The 17,294-nt window shown below is 40.9% G+C and overlaps 1 protein-coding gene across 13 annotated transcripts in view; it reads left to right on the forward strand.

The window, feature by feature from the left end:
* ZBTB20 (zinc finger and BTB domain containing 20) overlaps nt 1-17,294 on the forward strand; it is a 799,736-nt gene that overhangs the window by 752,071 nt on the left and 30,371 nt on the right. For 9 of the 13 annotated variants that reach the window (XM_047791839.1, XM_047791859.1, XM_047791849.1 and 6 more), the window contains 2 exons: nt 2,377-2,540; nt 2,910-3,097. In XM_047791839.1, the coding sequence (XP_047647795.1) occupies nt 2,530-2,540; nt 2,910-3,097 (199 nt within the window). In that variant the 5' untranslated portion in view covers nt 2,377-2,529. Of the gene's footprint in view, nt 1-2,376; nt 2,541-2,909; nt 3,115-17,294 lie in introns of all 13 variants that reach the window. The other 4 variants (XM_047791899.1, XM_047791915.1, XM_047791924.1 and 1 more) reach the window with 2 other exon arrangements.

Raw genomic sequence — 17,294 nt, forward strand, 5'->3', positions numbered from 1 at the left:
ACTATAGCTATTCTCAAAATAAACTTTCATTTCAACTCAATTTCATTCCATCAACAAACCTATATTGAATGACAGCTTTGTCTAAGCTACTCTGCTTAACAGTATACATTAGACCGCAAGTCTGGGAGGGCAGAAACCAGCTTGTTTTATTTCCTAGCTCGTGCTGGCACATCATAGACACATTATAAGTATTTTTGAAATGAATACATGAATAAATGAGTAGGGGGAGGGAAGGAGGAAGGAACAAATGGATGAACATGGAGAATTCAAAAATAGCTGTGACATTTTTTTACCCTCAGAGAGTTTACAGTCTCATAGGGAATAAGCACATAAATAACCATTATTGAAACAAAATTTTAATGAGTAAAATAAGAGAAGTACAGAGTGCTTGGAGATTTCAGACAAAATTGAGAACGAGCTAGAGAAGTCCTATATGGTAGAGAGGAATCGAGATAATTACAAGATGAGATGGAGACAATATTTAATAAGTATAAAGGAAAGATATGATTTCAGCTATTAGAGTTTTTTAAAAGTCATTCAAAGCGAGGGAAATAACCTGAGTAAAGATATAGAGCCAAAGATATAGATCTCCCAGGATGTTCTGGGAATACTCAAGGTATGTGAAAGGCTAAGATGTGGGACATGGGAGCTAAGCGAGAGCAGGTAGGGAATTCACCTTAGGTCAGGCTACCGCGGTCACCTCAGGTTTAATGAAAGCAAAGCTGTGGTTGTAGAAAAGTCAAGGGGGGAGTTCCCATTGTGGCCCAGCAGGTTAAGGACCTGACATTGTTTCTGTGAGGATGTGGGTTAGATCCTGGCCTCACTCGGTGGGTTAAGGATATGGCGATGATGCAAACTGTGTAGGTCACAGACGTAGCTCAGATCAGGTATTGCTGTGGCTGTGGCCTAGGCCGGCAGCTGCAGCTCCAATGTGACCCCTAGCCTGGGAACTTCCATATGCCACAGGTGCAGCTATAAAAAGAAAAAAAAAAATCAAGGTGGTGGGTAGTCAGAAAGTAAACAGCAGTCTAAATAAAAAGTGTTAAAGCGATAGCAATGGAAACAGAAAGGAAACAAAGATGTGCAAAATATGAAGGAAGAACAATTGTCAAGACCTGACACACTGGCTTTAAGGCAGAGGAAGGTGTATGATCCTGAGGTTTCCAACCTGGTGACAAACCTGGTGACAGACATCAGTGATAGAAATAGGAACCGTGGAGGAGGCATGGGTTTTCATGGAAGGAAAGGAGTTGGGCTTTGGAAACTTTGGTCTTGGACCTTTCCTTACATTGAAAAATAGAAACCAGCTCCTTGGAGGTCCATGAAGACACTCAAGATTTGGGGACTAGTTCTTCAGCCACCCATTCAACAGAGAGTCAGCAAAAGATTGCAATTTGTCGCTTTTGTATTGTTGCTTTCGTATTGGCTTCCTCCATCCTGAAAAATTTGTCTGAAAGCTCTCCTTCTATTTTCATCTTTACCATGCCATCTCTGCCTCCTGCCCTCAGGAAAAGCAGATTTGATTTCACAACCTGTTGGACCAGAAACACAGCATGCTAATCATAACACCATATTCTGCGAGGGCAGATTTAACTACCCAGTACAACAAATTTCAACACAAAATATTCTGTGTAACAAGTCCATTGCCATGCTTAGAGAAACAAGGGAAACATGGGAACAGACCTACTTACAACAAATTCTGTACTGCACATATCTCCTACCAAAAAGTAAAATAAAAAACTTTCTCTGGTCACCATACACGTGATTCTAGAAAAGGCACCGAGCCAAGGGAATTGGAGGGCTGTTCAGGGTATGACACAGAATCTGGTTTGATGAGGACCAGGGGTGCCTGCAGCATAAGCTAAGCATTTATTCATTTATATCAGTTGCATGGTCCTAGGAGGGGAGCTGACTGATGACTGAGCTCTTTTCCTTCCTATTCCTGGTCCCAAATAACATCCAGTGACAATGACTTTGTAATGCTCTTCACCCATCTCTTCCCAAACACCCAATCATACCCCTGTACTCCAGGATCCTGAACTCAATCAAAAAACAAAGAGAATCTCAAGCATTGGATGAATCAAGAGATGGCATAGAGGATCTCTGTGCGACACCATCCTTCTTTACCTGCTAGAATCTAAACTCTTCGTTTCACTTTTTCATTTACTGCTTTAACAAATCCTTTCCTCACTATCCCTCTCATCAGTACAGCCTGCAAATTTAGATTGTGTGTTGAAATTTGAAATTATGTGTTGATATAAAATAAAATCTAATAATAGCAAGAAAGTTGACTGTTCCATAATGTGTTCCATGAGTAGAAACTGAAAGCTGGAAGGAACCTTTAAGGCCTTCTAATCCAAGCCCTTTATTTTACAGATGAGGAAACTGAAGCCCAGAGAGGTGAAGTGAGGTGCCCAAGGCCACACATCAAGTTAGAGGCACAGCTAGTACCATAGCTCAAGTCTCCTGACTCCCAGTCCAGTGCTCCTCCCATTACTCCACGGGTCCTGTCTCTAAGCTTCCTGACAAATGCTAGAACGGTAAAACCTCCACTAGTATTTTTCCAGACCATGTTAAAACTCTTAAGGGGGGAAAAAAGGATGCTTTCTTGGATAATGTCAGCCATACGTAGCTCAAGCTGTCTAAAGTTCTGGGACAGGGTCTTTTTATGCAGCCAACAGAGTCCAAATGTGGTGCTGTTTGCTTGGCCCATATGCTTTCATGTGTTCCCAGTTAGGCCATTACTGGAGGGAAAAAAAACAAGAATCAGCTTGTTTTAAAACAAGGGACATACTGGACTCCCTCCCATCCCCCCTTAAAAAAAATCAAGTTATCTTTAACAGATTCTAAAAATGCCTTTTCCCAAATATGCAGTCAGTTCCTTCAAAGGGCCCTTTGTTTATTTTCAGGAAGAAACCCAAGACAGCTGAAAACCAGAAGGCATCTGAGGAGAATGAGATTACTCAGCCGGGTGGATCCAGCGCCAAGCCGGGCCTTCCCTGCCTGAACTTTGAAGCTGTTTTGTCTCCAGACCCAGCCCTCATCCACCCAACACATTCACTGACAAACTCTCACGCTCACACCGGGTCATCTGATTGTGAGTACGCGGCTAAGGTGATGGTGTCCTCTTAGTGCTTGGAGCAGGCTTCTCCCCCGCCCCGGGGTTCCGGCTTTTTTGTATTCAGAGCAAGCTGTTTCCATTTGCTCTTCCATAGTAGCCAAAAGTAACTTAACCACCATTTTGAGTCAGCCAACATCTAAATTTTCAAAGCTAGAGTGTGTTTTAAAACCAGGTGACCGGCCGTTTGGCTGATTAATTATGTGAACCACTTTCTTTTTCATAACATTAACTCAAATACTGAAGTCGGGTTGCTGCTTTCTAATGATTCCTTTGTCCCCCTGATCTCAGTCATGGCCCTTCCACCCTGACGAAATTGAACAACCAAGTATGGACCTCAGAAGGCCAGTTAGACACAAGGGAACATCCATTTTGAAATTACATTAACGCAAGTCAGCTTTGCATTAATTCTTGTAGCTTGGCTGAATTTCTGTCTTTCCAGTTTTCAATTTATTTTGAAGTGGTTAAAGGATAGCATAAATTTACTGAAGAAAAGAGAATGGCTTCCAAGAATTCAGAAGCCACCCAGACTTCACGTAGCCAATAAGAATCCAGGTTAAAAATATTTTTTAATTAAAAAAACTGCCTACGGGCTAAATTTGGAAATGGGCAGCTTAATGAGATTGTCGCTATTGAAGTCACTTCATTGCTGTTTATTTTTGCTGTCTTCCCACTAATCTGAGAGTCACTTCTTCAAATTCTATTTTAAGAAAGTTGATAAATCACGGTTAGGAGATATTTTTCTCTTTCTGAAGCGTAACTCAATACTTCAGAGAGAAAGAAACACGTGTGTTGACAATGGAAAGGAATGGAATAACTTGGAGTCCAGTCCGAAAGAATTTAGTCTTGAGATTCCCAACAACTATTCAGAACTGATCTCCATAACGATGTCAGGCAAAGAGCTGGCGGTTCTTCCTTTATTTTCAAAAAAGGACTCCATTTATCCTGTCCACAGAGCAAAAATTATTAATTAGGAAATGAGATTCTAAATCTCCTATTGTTATTTTTCTGACAAGGCAGACGTAAAACTCTGCAAAAGGGGCGAGAGCTAAACGAGGCTGGGACATTCCATTCCCTACTTTCTTCATCACAATTGTCTCTAGATAAAGGGACGTGACCCAGGAGTTGGGGTTGGGGTGAAGGAGGCTTGTTCAACTCATGACTGAGCTGAGACCATGCTCCAGCTGTCACTAGAAAACAAAATGAGAAATAACAAGATCCAAATCTCTGCAGCCCGCGTGCTTTCTACAAAGCTGCTGCTTCTATAGAGACACTTGCAGGTCACTTGTGGGGGCTGTGTTCTCTGGACCGTCCAAATAGCAACATCCTTGGCCTTCTTGCCTGGCAGTCTCCAGCCTAATAGTAATTACAGGAAGAATTGGAAAATAGCATGGCACGGTGCCCATAGACATGTGCGCACTGTCCCTACCTACCAGGAAGGTAGTCTGTTCCTGTGGAGAAGGGCCTGGAGCTCCTGCATGCAGACCTCCAACACCTGGCTTTCTGCCACAGCTTATGGGGAAGATTATGTAGAATGGCCTTAGCCCAGAAATCCCGTTACAGCAAAATGAATGTTTTGCTGAATAGAAAGAGTACCGGGCTTTGTTTATTATACTTTACCATAAGCATCCTCTGACCAGACCTTGGCATTAGCAAGGAATACGTACAAGAAACAGGCCTTTGGCGCCCCTAAGGAAGCCAGTGGATCTGCTCTCTGTAAGGTCTGAATGCAGTTGGAAGGAGAACAAACGGGGAGGAGAAACCGAATCTCCAGCTGTTCAGAAAGTCATTCTGATTTTGCCATTAAGATGTGTAAGTCTTCTCTGCTCCAACCTGTTGTTTAAATTGATTATACTTTTCTCCAAATATATTTGGATTGTAGTTTGTCCTGATTTGAGCCTACACTAAGAAGAAAATTGTTTTGAGGAAAGATTCACAGAAATCTGTCCATTTGGAGATTGCTTGAGAGAAGACAGGAAAGAGGTTTATTTTAAGCCGCTAAAATTTTGGATGCTCTTCTTGCATTCAAGAGGACTTTTTTTTTTTTTTTTTTACTTTCAAATGTCATTCTTACCATAGATTAATTTAAAAGCCTAATTTCTTTAAGGTAAAATATTCAGTTTCTATTTAGAATGAACAGATTTGGGGCATTTAAAAATAGTGCCCTTGACTTGTTAGTATCTTTAACTTCAGAAACATTCCACTAGTGTGTGGTGTTCCAAGCTTTCACAAGTGCCTGAATTTTTATAGCACCTTTTTATTTGTCATGTGTTTAGCAAAACTATTCTTAGTCGGGCTTTAATGCCCATTTTCCATCAATCATCATAATTCTCCCCAATTTACAGATGAGAAAACTGAGAAAATTGACACCCAGCTAGATGAATGATGTGCTTGGTAGTTAACCCGTTCAGATACGGGGGCGGTGGGGGGGGGTGTCTGTAGATTTGCCTTCACTAAGCAGCCTGAATTCTCTGTTCCAAGCCAAGACATGGCATTCCTGGCTTGCAGCAGGCATCTTGAAAATGTGCAACTACTCATATTGGTGACGGGGTTATGAAACATGATGGGTAAGCATCTCCACAAAAGAAAAGTCAGCTCTGCATACAAACCGATTGGGATAGGCAAGCCATGGCATCGTTAAACCTGAAGGACACAGGCCATGTTTTGGAGCCAAGAGGATGCGTCTGACCCCTTCAATTCTCAGTTGGCTGTTTAACCTGCTGAGCCACTTCAGATTCAGCAACAGATCCCAGTAATATTTAAAACAAGAAGGAATATGAGTGTGAAATGCTTTCCTTGGTGAAATGACAAGGTTGGCATCGCTATTGCAACGTGTGCAGCTTTGCAATGCACCCACTACATTCACCTTTTAGCCATATTTCCCCTGTCACCTCCTAGCTTGTCGCCTCTTCACCATTTCTAAAAATCTCATGGTAAACATACAGAGACGGTGGTGATGGAAGGCATTAAGATGAGTTTCAGAATGCAAAGGGTACCAAACCCCTAGGCTTTTGATAGAACAGTTCCCACTGCACAGGCTGAGCCAGTCTCTCCCTTTAAATGCTTACATGGGACTAAACCAAGTCAGGAGAGCAGGCGAAGCTCGCTCGCCGTGGGACAAACCTTTCCCGACAACTGTCAAGCTATTATAGCGCATCACAGTCATGTATGTGTGACAGACGGTCCCATTTTGTTTTCCCCCAAAGAAGATTCCCACTGAAGGGAGAAGCAACTGTCCCCTTTTGGCAGTCTCTTTACTTCTGGCTGTAGAATCACCTATTCTGATATGTTTGTTTTATTGGAAGGTGAACACCCATGGTTACTTACCTTCTCATGGTTTGCGCTGGCCTCATCAGACTGTCTCATTTTTTTGTGTCCTTGCCAAGATGCAGTTACGCATTAACAGTTTTTATTTATTTTTAATTTAACCTTTACACATTACCAAACTGTCGTGTGGGTGGGTTTAACTTTAGCTCTGTAGGTAGCATGACTCTGCTGGGGCTGAACGGGGCCAAGGGGCCTGGTGGGCTCCTCCCTTCCCCTCTCTCGCTGGCCACCTTCACTGGCCGTCCCCTCCCAACCCTTTGCTTCAGTCCCCAAGACTGAAGATTTTAGTACACTCGGTTCACTATGAACTTTTCAGCAATTTTTTTAGAGAACAAAACAAAGAGGATTTTTTATGGCAAGCTGACATTAATGCCACATTAAGGCTGACATTTTAATTACCCCAAAGTCAGGAAATGCAAAGTTCAGGTTCCCACAGCAACAGAAACTGTCCCCTTGAGTGCCGGCATCACAGCAGATTCTTTCATTCCCTGATTACACAACACCAGGCACGGGGACATTGTTTTTTAGCCATGTAGGTAGAAAGGAGCACAGATTTTAGCCTTTGTTTTCCTCCTATAACTACAGTGGAGGCTGTGGGTCTTTAGCTTCCCTCCCCAAACCATCCATACATATTCTCGTGGACCGAAGACCATTAAGAGCTCTACATGTGCACACGGACGGAATTAAAGTTGCTGTGGGAACATTAACTCTGATTTCCGGACTTCCGTGCCAGTCACATTTAAGCCATAATGTTGTAATTTTTGGCATGTAATAAATGTGCATTTCATGTACACAGACAGAAAGAAGCATAAAATGTATTTTAAAGAGCAATTAATTACTAACTTTGTGATTAAAAAACATTTGGTGCATGTTCCTTCCCATTTAGCATCAGCTGCTGGTCTTAGCCAGGCCTAATAGATGACATACTGTGTCTCATCCTGTATCTCAGATGTACTTACTGTATGTTCCTGTTCTTCTAGATAATTAATTCCCTTAGTAAAGCTGTAGGGGGAAAACAAAATGGAAGGAATATGCAAGCATGTAAATAGGGTGAAGGATATTTTGAAGGAAATGATTCATTTCTGCAAATAAACCTCGTAGTCCCTGATAAAGAGCCAGGAATCTGCTAAGTGGGTGTAGACAAAGGTTTCTGGCCACCTTAGAGCATCTGGTCCAGGGCCATCAGAACAACTTGAAAGCAGATTTCCCCCTGAATTCCGGGCATGCCCAGTGGGGGAGTGATTTTCCTCTGTAGTAACTTTTTAGGCTTCAGGCTTAAAGAGTTGTTTTACTCTGTAACAGCTTTTCAGTTTATGTTCAAACTGGAAAAGAAAAGTAGTAGGGAATCAGGTAAAATACAGGGTTTGTTTTTTTTTTTTCTTTCCCAAAGAACCCCAGATTTAGAGAGTAGTGTTTTTAATTCTTGTAGGTTTGAATCTGGTTGAATCTATTTGTGTCAGAGAAGGAAGTGTTTCAAAATAACTGAACAAGTTTGTTAGTAAAAGGAATTAGTAGCAATACTCTAAGGTACAGTGTTTAAGAACACAAATGTTTGAGGCTTTATTTGAAAATGAGTGAGGTAGAATTTTTACTGAAGGGAGATGACGCCTCTACTCTCAGGTAAAGCTATTAAGGGGCACGTTTATGGAAAATTAGAACTTTGTTTTTTGCTATTTCTTCATTATCTCTCTTGTCAAATTTTGTTTGCTTGGGTTGTGTATAGTATTTAACCTTGAAGAAAGAGACTTCAGTTTTACAGAGCTCTGATTTGCTTTTACTTTGCTGTCTGTACGTGTGAATGTGTGTCTGTGTGAGTGAAAACTGCTCAAGCAAGTTTGAAGGTCTCTGGCAAATCTGACTGCGTGTTCAGAAAGTTTCTAATCAGAAAGCTGATTCAGTGTAAAACCTTCCAAAAACTTCCTGAGGCACCTGTTCGCATGAAAAGATTGGATTTCTGCTGGAGGTGCTCAGAAGGCAGTGTTTATAACTGAAGATCTCTGTTTGGAGTGCCAAAAAATGAAAAACATTTTGGCCCCAAAAAAACCTCCATAAATGTTCAAAATGTATCATCAAACAAAAGCTTCATTTGGATTCAAATGCATGTATCTCAGCAGATGTGTCTAAACTAACTGGAATCCCACAGGAGCAGCTGAACTGGATTTTGGTATGTCTTGATAACTGAAAGAGTTATTCTTAGACTTTGGAAGGACAAAAATGGTCCATCTGTGAAGAACTGTAATAGAGACATGGCAAAAAACAGCATCCTCTGAAAGAGTTTATTTATGGAATTTAGGACAAGTTGGACAATCCTGAAAACATTTTGGGGTCACACTAATTTGCAGAAGAAATGGAGCCAAAATGGGATGAAATAAGCCATACAGATAGTTACTATCCTATGGCTGGCTATTAATTTTCTAATAGATTCCATATCAGTTAAATAGAGCATCTTTGATATAATTAAATGATCTCATTGTCCCCAAAGTATCTTGCCTTCCTCTTCATTCTACTTCCCCTAAAGAATTATATATTTACCTTTTCATTGCTAACAGTTTAAACCGTTTCCTATTTCATGAACCAAGTAAAGCTCTTACTTATAAGTGTGGATTCATTTCTTCAAAGATAGTCTTTCCCTTTTTAAAAGTCACCTTTCTTTCTCTGAGTTAATTGATACATAACCTCTTTGGAATTATTTTTATTACCTCTGATACCCTCTTATTTAGAGGTTTTGATGCTTCATCTCACACTTGTAGATTAGAAGGCAAGTTAATTTTTTTCTGTTTGCTCTAATTTCCTAGTGTCTCCACTTAGTATATCTGGGGACGCATTTATTTTTAAAAATTATATTTTGTGATGTTTTGTCACAATCTGCCTCTTTTATGAAATTGTCCCTCTTTTTTATAAAAATTGTCCACTCACTACAATGCTAATTTAATTGGATATCTTCCATATCCAATCTTTTAAATTTAATTTTATTGCAGTATAGTTGATTTACAATGTTGTATTAGTTTCAGGTATACAGCAAAGTGAATCAGTCATACATATAAATATATTCATTCTTTTTTCCCATATAGCTTATTGTAAACTATCGAGTAGATTTTCCTGTGTTATACATTAGGTTCTCATTAATCATCTATTTTAGAGGGTAGTGTGTATATGTTATTCCCACCCCCCTAATTCTCCCCGCTTCCAATGGTTTCACCTGTGGTGACTGTGAGATTGATTTTGGAATCTGTGAGTTTGCATAGCCACTTGATGCAGTAACTTCTGAAAGCCACTCTTGCCTCCTTCACTCATGCCTGCCTTCATTCTGTCATGCATCAAATGCTATTGAAGCACTGCATCTGTGCCTAGTCCTCAGCTAGGACTAGGGATGAAGATACAAACAAAATTACGTCCCCACACTTTAGGAACTCAGGATGTTCCCAAACACTTGCCCCAACTTTTCAGTCTGTCAAGGGGACATACAAATACAGTATCAAAATGTGCAGTGGTGTACAAAAAGCTCCCAACCTTCTGAAGCAGTGGGAAGGGCCTTGCAGGGAAAGTGAAATTAGACCTGGATCAGGAAGGAGTAGGTGTGTGTACAGTACTAGAGGGAGGGACTGCCCTTCCAGGCAGAAGCAACAGAAGCAAGACCACAGAGGCACAAAAAGAGCATGGTATTCTCAGAAAACAGAGCAGTTCAGTGACCAGACTCAGACCTTCTTATGACTTGCCTCATTTTAACATAAACTCACAGGACAATTTGTATTTGGGTAACATTGTCTGTCATTAAAAGTTAGCTGGGCTGAAGTGCATGTCCCTTTAGAGACATTTTCTTTCCAAATAAATAATAAAACAAGACATCACTTATTTTTGTAATGGGTAGAAATGCTTTTCTTTGTGTGAGGCCAGTAGATATAGGAAAGTATGATGAAGGATCTAGGTGATAATTTATTGATGAAAGATTCAAAATAACTTTTCTTTTTCAACTTTTATTGGAGTATAGTTGACTTACAACCTTGTGTTAGTTTCAGGTGTACAACAAAGTGAATCAATTATACATATATCCATTCTTTTTCAGATTAAAATAACTTTTCTTATTGAGAGGTTCATTCCTGGAGCCACAGAGTCACCTGTGAGTGCCACTCTGGAGCTCTGTCATTGACAGATTGTAGCAATCAGTCCTTTTATGAAATCTCCCAGGTCCCTTCAGAAATCCAGGCTCCTGGCCCATTGCTTTGAGTCACACCATGCCGTGTTAGTCTCCCACATATTGTGTAAATGGCTTATGGTTGTCCACATGTAATTGTTAGGGCCGGCTGCTGATTTGCAGGGCTCTATTCTTCATCTTGCCATCTCATATCTTGCTGGAGCACATCTTTAATTCTTCTTTGCAGCTGCTGGTGACAGTTTCATATGTGCTTCCTCTGCTAGTGGCAAATTTCATTATGTAAAATTAGTGTTCTTCCATATCTGTCAGGGAGTCTCACATTCTGACTTAAAAAAAAAAAAAAAAAAAGTTACCACTGCCTTCAGAGATGGATCATTTGATCAGTTGAAAGCATGCATGAAGATTCTAGGAATTCCCTGCTTTAAGGAAATTTCAAGTCAAATCCTTCGACCAATCACTTCACACAAGGTACTATAGTAAATCCTGTTATTACCACATCAGCTGAATAAGCACATCTGCTTTCTTTTTTGCTTTTCTTATGCTCCTACATCCTTTGTTCTCTCTAGGGAAGATGTATTAGTTAGAACTTACCTGGTCTAAACCTATTGTTATGCAGATGGGGAAACTGAGGCCCCAAGAGAGCAAGTGTCATACCAAAAGTTTCCCAGCATACTGAGCGGAAAAGCCAAAAATGGATCCTTCCCCCTTCCATCCCCACCATGCTGTGCTGCCTGTCATTGAGTCTGCATCTTAGAGAATATAGGTTTTCTGAACCAAAAGGAGTCAGGACTATTCATCCATTGTGAGAACCAAGCCTAGGTATTGTACAAGATGCAGTTTTAGGAGTTCCTGTTGTGGCGCAGTGGAAATGAATCTGACTAGGCACCATGAGGTTGCGGGTTCGATCCCTGGCCTCAATCAGTGGGTTAAGGATCTGGCATTGCCATGAGCTGTGGTGTAGTTCGCAGACATGGCTCGGATCCCGAGTTGCTGTGGCTGTAGCGTAGGCCATCAGCAACAGCTCCGATGAGACCCCTAGCCTGGGAACCTCCATATGCCGTGGGTGCAGCCGTAAAAAGACAAAAGACAAAAAAAAAGACGTAGTTTTATAAACTGGAGTCCTGCTCAGAGACTTAGAGTCTCATAGAGAAGATCAGATATATCCATAACTAACTGCCCTGCAAGATGGTTAAAGATTCATCCCTGAGTACCAGGATGCACCAGAGCATCGAAACCTCCAGTTCACTTGCTTGGCAAGCATGTGTGGACTGCGTCTGCCACTACACTGAGTTCTGCAGGGGTACAAAGGTGGAGCCAAATAGACCCTGAATCTTAAGAATGCGTACATGCCCTCAAATCATCATTATCTTAGATAGGAGTTAGAAAGTTCATAAAATATGTTGTAATCCAGTTAACATTGACATCCATTTTAGTTTATCAGAAAAGGTTCCACTAAGCTCTCTTAAAGGATTAATGGAATTTCATTGGAGGTGAGGCATTAGGTTAAGGTATAAGCCGGGGCAAAGCTGTGGAGGAGTGTTAAGTAAGGGTTGCCATGATCTGAACCTTGCTTTGGAAAGATCCAATCTGGCAACAAGGGTGGGGAACATGCTTGGATGTGGAAGAGGGTTGCTGGAGGGAGGAGAGAGCCCAGGAAGCTTTGCAGTAATTTGGATTATTAGCAACCTGAAAGGGCTTGGTGACAGAGGGAATGGGGAGGAGCCAGGTTCAACAGACTTGGTGGATGAGGGTGGACAGCTCCTGACGCTGACTGACTATTAGATTAGAGAGAGGAAATCCTCAAAGATAATTCCAAGGTACCAAAGAGAGAAAATGAAAAGGAAATAATTAGAAGAAAAGAGAATACAATTCAGGATTGCCCACTGATGAGGGTAAGATAGCAGGAGTAGGCCCAATGGAGACAACTAACTTTGAGTTACAGATAGGGTACCAGAGTGGAGCAAGATTTGAATTTAGGGGTAGCAAATTCTTTGGTGAAAAGTCAATACTTTAAGCCATAAACATAGGAGTAAATTCAAAGATTTTATTGGGAGAAAAAAGGAAGATAGAACCTTGGGGAATATTTACATTGAGTGATAAGAAAGAAAAGGAGAATGAAGACACGCCCCCTTCAAAGGAGGGAAAGAAAAGATGGTCTGAGATACAGTAGGAAAAGCAGGAAAGTGCAGGCCATCAGGGAGAGTAACGATCAGCAGTGCCGAGTGCTGTGGATACCAGGGATCCATAGCTTCCTGGAGGCTGTCAGGAGAACAGAATCAGGCGGGTCACAAAAATACCCTTAGAAAGGGATTCAGGGAAGCTTGTTCAATGGTAACAAGCCTGACTAGTATCCATGAGGACGTGGGTTTGATCCCTGGCCTTGCTCAATGGGTTAAGGATCCAGCATTGCCGTGAGCTGTGATGTACAGCTCGGATCTGGCTGTGGCCTAGGCCAGCAGCTGCAGCTACGATTCAACCCCTAGCCCAGAAACCTCCATATGCCAAGGGCGTGGCCCTAAAAAGCAAAAAAAAAAAAATTACAATAAATAAATAAATAAATAAAATAACTAAAAAGGAGTTCAGGAGCAAAGAGTATGAATGAAAAAGCAAGTTATGAACTACTATCTAAAGTCTAATATTTAAAAAAAAATAATGAACAGGTAATGCACAAGCAAGGTAGTGAATATTTTTATGATACAGCAGCCCCAAGCCCATTTATAGACTGAAGAATAAAAGCCAGTGTTTATGGGAGACTCTGCAATTAAATAGACAAGGTGAGAGAATTAGATCTCCCATTTTACAGGGCAATTGGAATGATAAATTTGGGGAAGAGAAATTTCTAATCATTGTCTAAGCCCAAAGAATCAGTAATTTTATTATATTAGTTCTTTCTTTACTTCTTCACAACATTGGTTTCTCTTCCCTGTAGCTAAAAAGAACTAATGTTTTGCAAGAATCATTACATCATCTTCAGATTATTTCACAAATATTCACTAACCCACAGTAATCTCTGAGCATTAGATAGAGGACAGGCATTGCATACTTTAAGCATTTAAATTTTCTAAAAAAGAAAATTTTAAAACCAGTTTTCTCAAAGCATAATCCATTTTTTTTAATGCCACATTCTGTGAATTTCTTTTGCAATAGGGAGCAGACAGGGAAGCCTCTCCATCATCTTTTTGCCTTCTTTTATTCCCCCACTTTTCTTGTATTTTCTAACATTGGAAGAGAACTAATACTGTGGCACATCCACCTTGTGTCAAATACATTATATCATTTTTACAAAACACCCCCCATTTTACAGGTCTGATTCAAGTAGTTACTAAAAACAAGCCTATGTATTGTTCTCATGTACTCCTTCATTGTTACAAGGCATAATCAAGTTTGTTATTTGTGGGACATTTTTTAATTTGTTTGCTTAGTCTGTATGGTTCGCTTTGATAGTTAAAGACATCCCTGAGGCCATGGTCCCGTGGACACACAGTATCTGCAGTTACTCCTACTTCAGGGTGGTGCTCTGGAAACAACTAAATGAAATGTTATTTTACTCTGCTATTAAATTACTCTAAAGCTAAATAAGAAAATTGTTTTATCACTATTAGAAATTATACAATTAACCACGTAGAGGAATTTTGAATATGTCTCTATAATTTCACAAGGAAAAATGAATTCATAGTTGACATCAAAATGGACCTTGAGGAAAGTTTTTCCTTTCCTCTTCAATGCCCCAAAAGAACTTCCTACAACTCATTTATCCTTGGTGATTTTAGCTGGGTTCATGTTAACAATTTTACACCAAGATCTTGTGCAGTATTAGACGAGGGCATACATGATTTTTAAGAAAGCTTGGTGTAGCAGGTGAAAAACCACATGAAGAATTTCAGGAAGTGAACTAAATTAACTTTGTCATTCACTTTTCTGCTATAACCATTTCCTTTGCTGTATAATCACTTATTCCTTTGCTGTATAATATTGCCTCATATCTCAACTGGTACTTGGATATAAAGGGGATCATGAAAGAAAGGTGTGTATAAATTTGAGCTAAAGAGCATAAGCCCACGTCTCATGGCCAAAAATACACATGGGAAGTTCCCATCATGGTTCAGCAGAAATGAATCTCACTAGCATCCATGAGGATGCAGGGGTTCGATCCCTGGCCTCCATCAGTGGGTTAAGTGGTGTTGCCTTGAGCTGTGGTGTAGGTCACAGACACAGCTCAGATCTGGTGTTGCTCTGGATGTGGTGTAGGCCAGCGGCTACAGCTCCAACTGGACCCCTAGCCAGAGAACCTCCAAATGCCGTGGGTGTGGCCCAAGGAAGGAAGGAAGGAAGGAAGGAAGGAAGAAAGAAAGAAAGAAAGAAAGAAAGAAAGAAAGAAAGAAGAAAGAAAGAAAGAAGAAAGAAAGAAAGAAAGAAAGAGAGAAAGAAAGAGAAAAGAAATTACACATGCAACTCTGAACTTCAACTGTAATAAGTTAACCCCAGGAAAAGGGAGTATATATATTTGGGGGGGGGGGGGAGGGGAATTACTGTGGTCTCTCCAGGCAGGCCTGGGTATTTTTTGTTTTCAACTTTAAGAAAACCCCTCTATATCTAGCCTATTCCATTTAATTCCTGACTTTGAGGTCCCAGAGGAGTAATTGGATCCCAAGCTCTGAAAGCAGCCTCACAATTTTGGGCTGTCAGGCTGGATGGCACCTCTGACCAGACCCGGTGACTTGGACAGTGACATACAGGAAGAGGCACCCCCTCCCTCCGGGAAGCATTTCTGACCTGCAGGCCTTAAAGTCCATGGGCACCATGATGGGGTCTGCCTCTCAAAGTCTATGAACTTCCAAAGAAGTGAGGCACATACAGATGCATGCCCATGTGTGGGCTGTTCTTGAACAGGAGTGTATAACTTTCATGAGATTGAGGTCAGGGAACTAAAAGACGGAAAGAGCCACTTCCCCAGGATGTGTCCCAGTCAGAATCTTCATCCTATAACCTGGGCCCCCAAGAGTAAGCTAAGAAGCAGCAGGGGAAAAGTCTCTGGTAGACTGACTCTAGAAGCTCTTTTGGGTTTTTGGTGTGCAGGGCAGGGGCAGGTGTGCTAACAGACTCTAATAAAAGATACTTCTTGAACATGGTGATAATGGACTAAGATTTGGGCCATGTGTTGCTCTGAAAATGTTTTGTCACCCCATGGTCTAGTTATTTGCCCTTTTTCATGTGAACTTTAGCCTGTGCATGCAGTTTAGAGTAAAGACTTAACCTCCTTGGGTTTCCATGTCCTCAAGTGGATAATGAGGATGAAAATAGTATCTGTCTCACAGTGTATCATATCTCATGTAAGGCTTAGATGGAATGCCATATGGAAAGCCCCTAAAACAGGCCAGACAGACAGCACTCAGTGAATTTGAGCATTAGCTATGGTCTAAAGGATTTAAATTATTAAGTAAATATGTACTAAAATTGATGCAGCATAAATGGAGGCTGTAGTCAGGGCCTGGTCCCTCCCCCCTGTAATGGCTGAAACAAAAGCTGTGGGTCTATTGGAGGGTCTATTCCTCACTTGCAGAAAAGTCTAGGGCCCCTTTCTTTGTTCCCTCTTGAGTTCAGACCTGAGCAGACAGGGAAGCCTCTCCATCATCCTTTTGCCTTCTTTTATTCCCCCACTTTTCTTGTATTTTCTAACACTGGAAGAGAAGTAATACTGTGGCACATCCACCTTGTGTCAAATACATTATATATATCATTCCTACAAAACACCCCATTTTACAGGTAAGGAAAGTGTAGCTCAGAGAATGGGCAAACTGTCATGCCGCACCACACCAGAGAGTCCCTTCCCAAATGACACACTTTACAACTAACAAAATGCATCTTTTATCTTTTTGAAAGACAGTAGTCTGCCTGATGGATTCCAGAGTATTTTGAAATAAATCAAAATAGAGGTAAAGTTAGAAGAGTAAATGTGTTTCACTGACGAGGAGGATTGCTCTTAGTCACTCATCATACTTACTTGCTTCCATTCTGAAGCAGTTTGCGGTAGTTGGGCGGGGCGGCGGCAGGAGGGGGGGGGCACAATCTGAAGAAATTTGGTAAGACCTGTTGGCTCATTGTACCTAGTGAGCCTTTCCTGCCCCATGGTGCCTATATAGTTTGGGGTAATGCGTGGAGATAATTTCAGACATTTGCTTCTCTCTACTACAGAGCACTCTGGCCGCTGAATATTGAATTCCAGAGGCACATGGGTATGGAACTTGAGCGACAAGCCTTTTAGTAATAGCTCCAGATCAAATGCTTAACTAGACTGCGTGCAAGTCTGTATAAATCCCAAGTCAGAGCTTTAAAATATTAACTTACTGAATGAGGATTTCTACATCTCATATACACTATTCCTTAAATCACATGTTGAGGGCTAATCAGCAGAATCCAAAGACATAAATTAGATGATACTGTATTTACAGAGAAAAATATGTGTGGAGCTTGAAAGTAACAATCCTCAGGGTTACAGTCCCACCAAAAAAAAAAAAAGAGTAGCAGTTGCAATCTGAACTCTTAACATTGTAGCCAAGAAAGGAATGAATATAACAATAGAGAGAGCCTTAAGACAGAACTTCTTGGTTAAAGGAGTCTGGACCTTCAAGAAATATGTTTGAGAAAGAGTCAGAAGAAATACTAGGTAAGACAAATTAATCATTCCTGTTCCTCAAA

Source organism: Phacochoerus africanus, chromosome 1 (assembly GCF_016906955.1).
Source record: "Phacochoerus africanus isolate WHEZ1 chromosome 1, ROS_Pafr_v1, whole genome shotgun sequence".
NCBI lineage: Eukaryota > Metazoa > Chordata > Mammalia > Artiodactyla > Suidae > Phacochoerus > Phacochoerus africanus.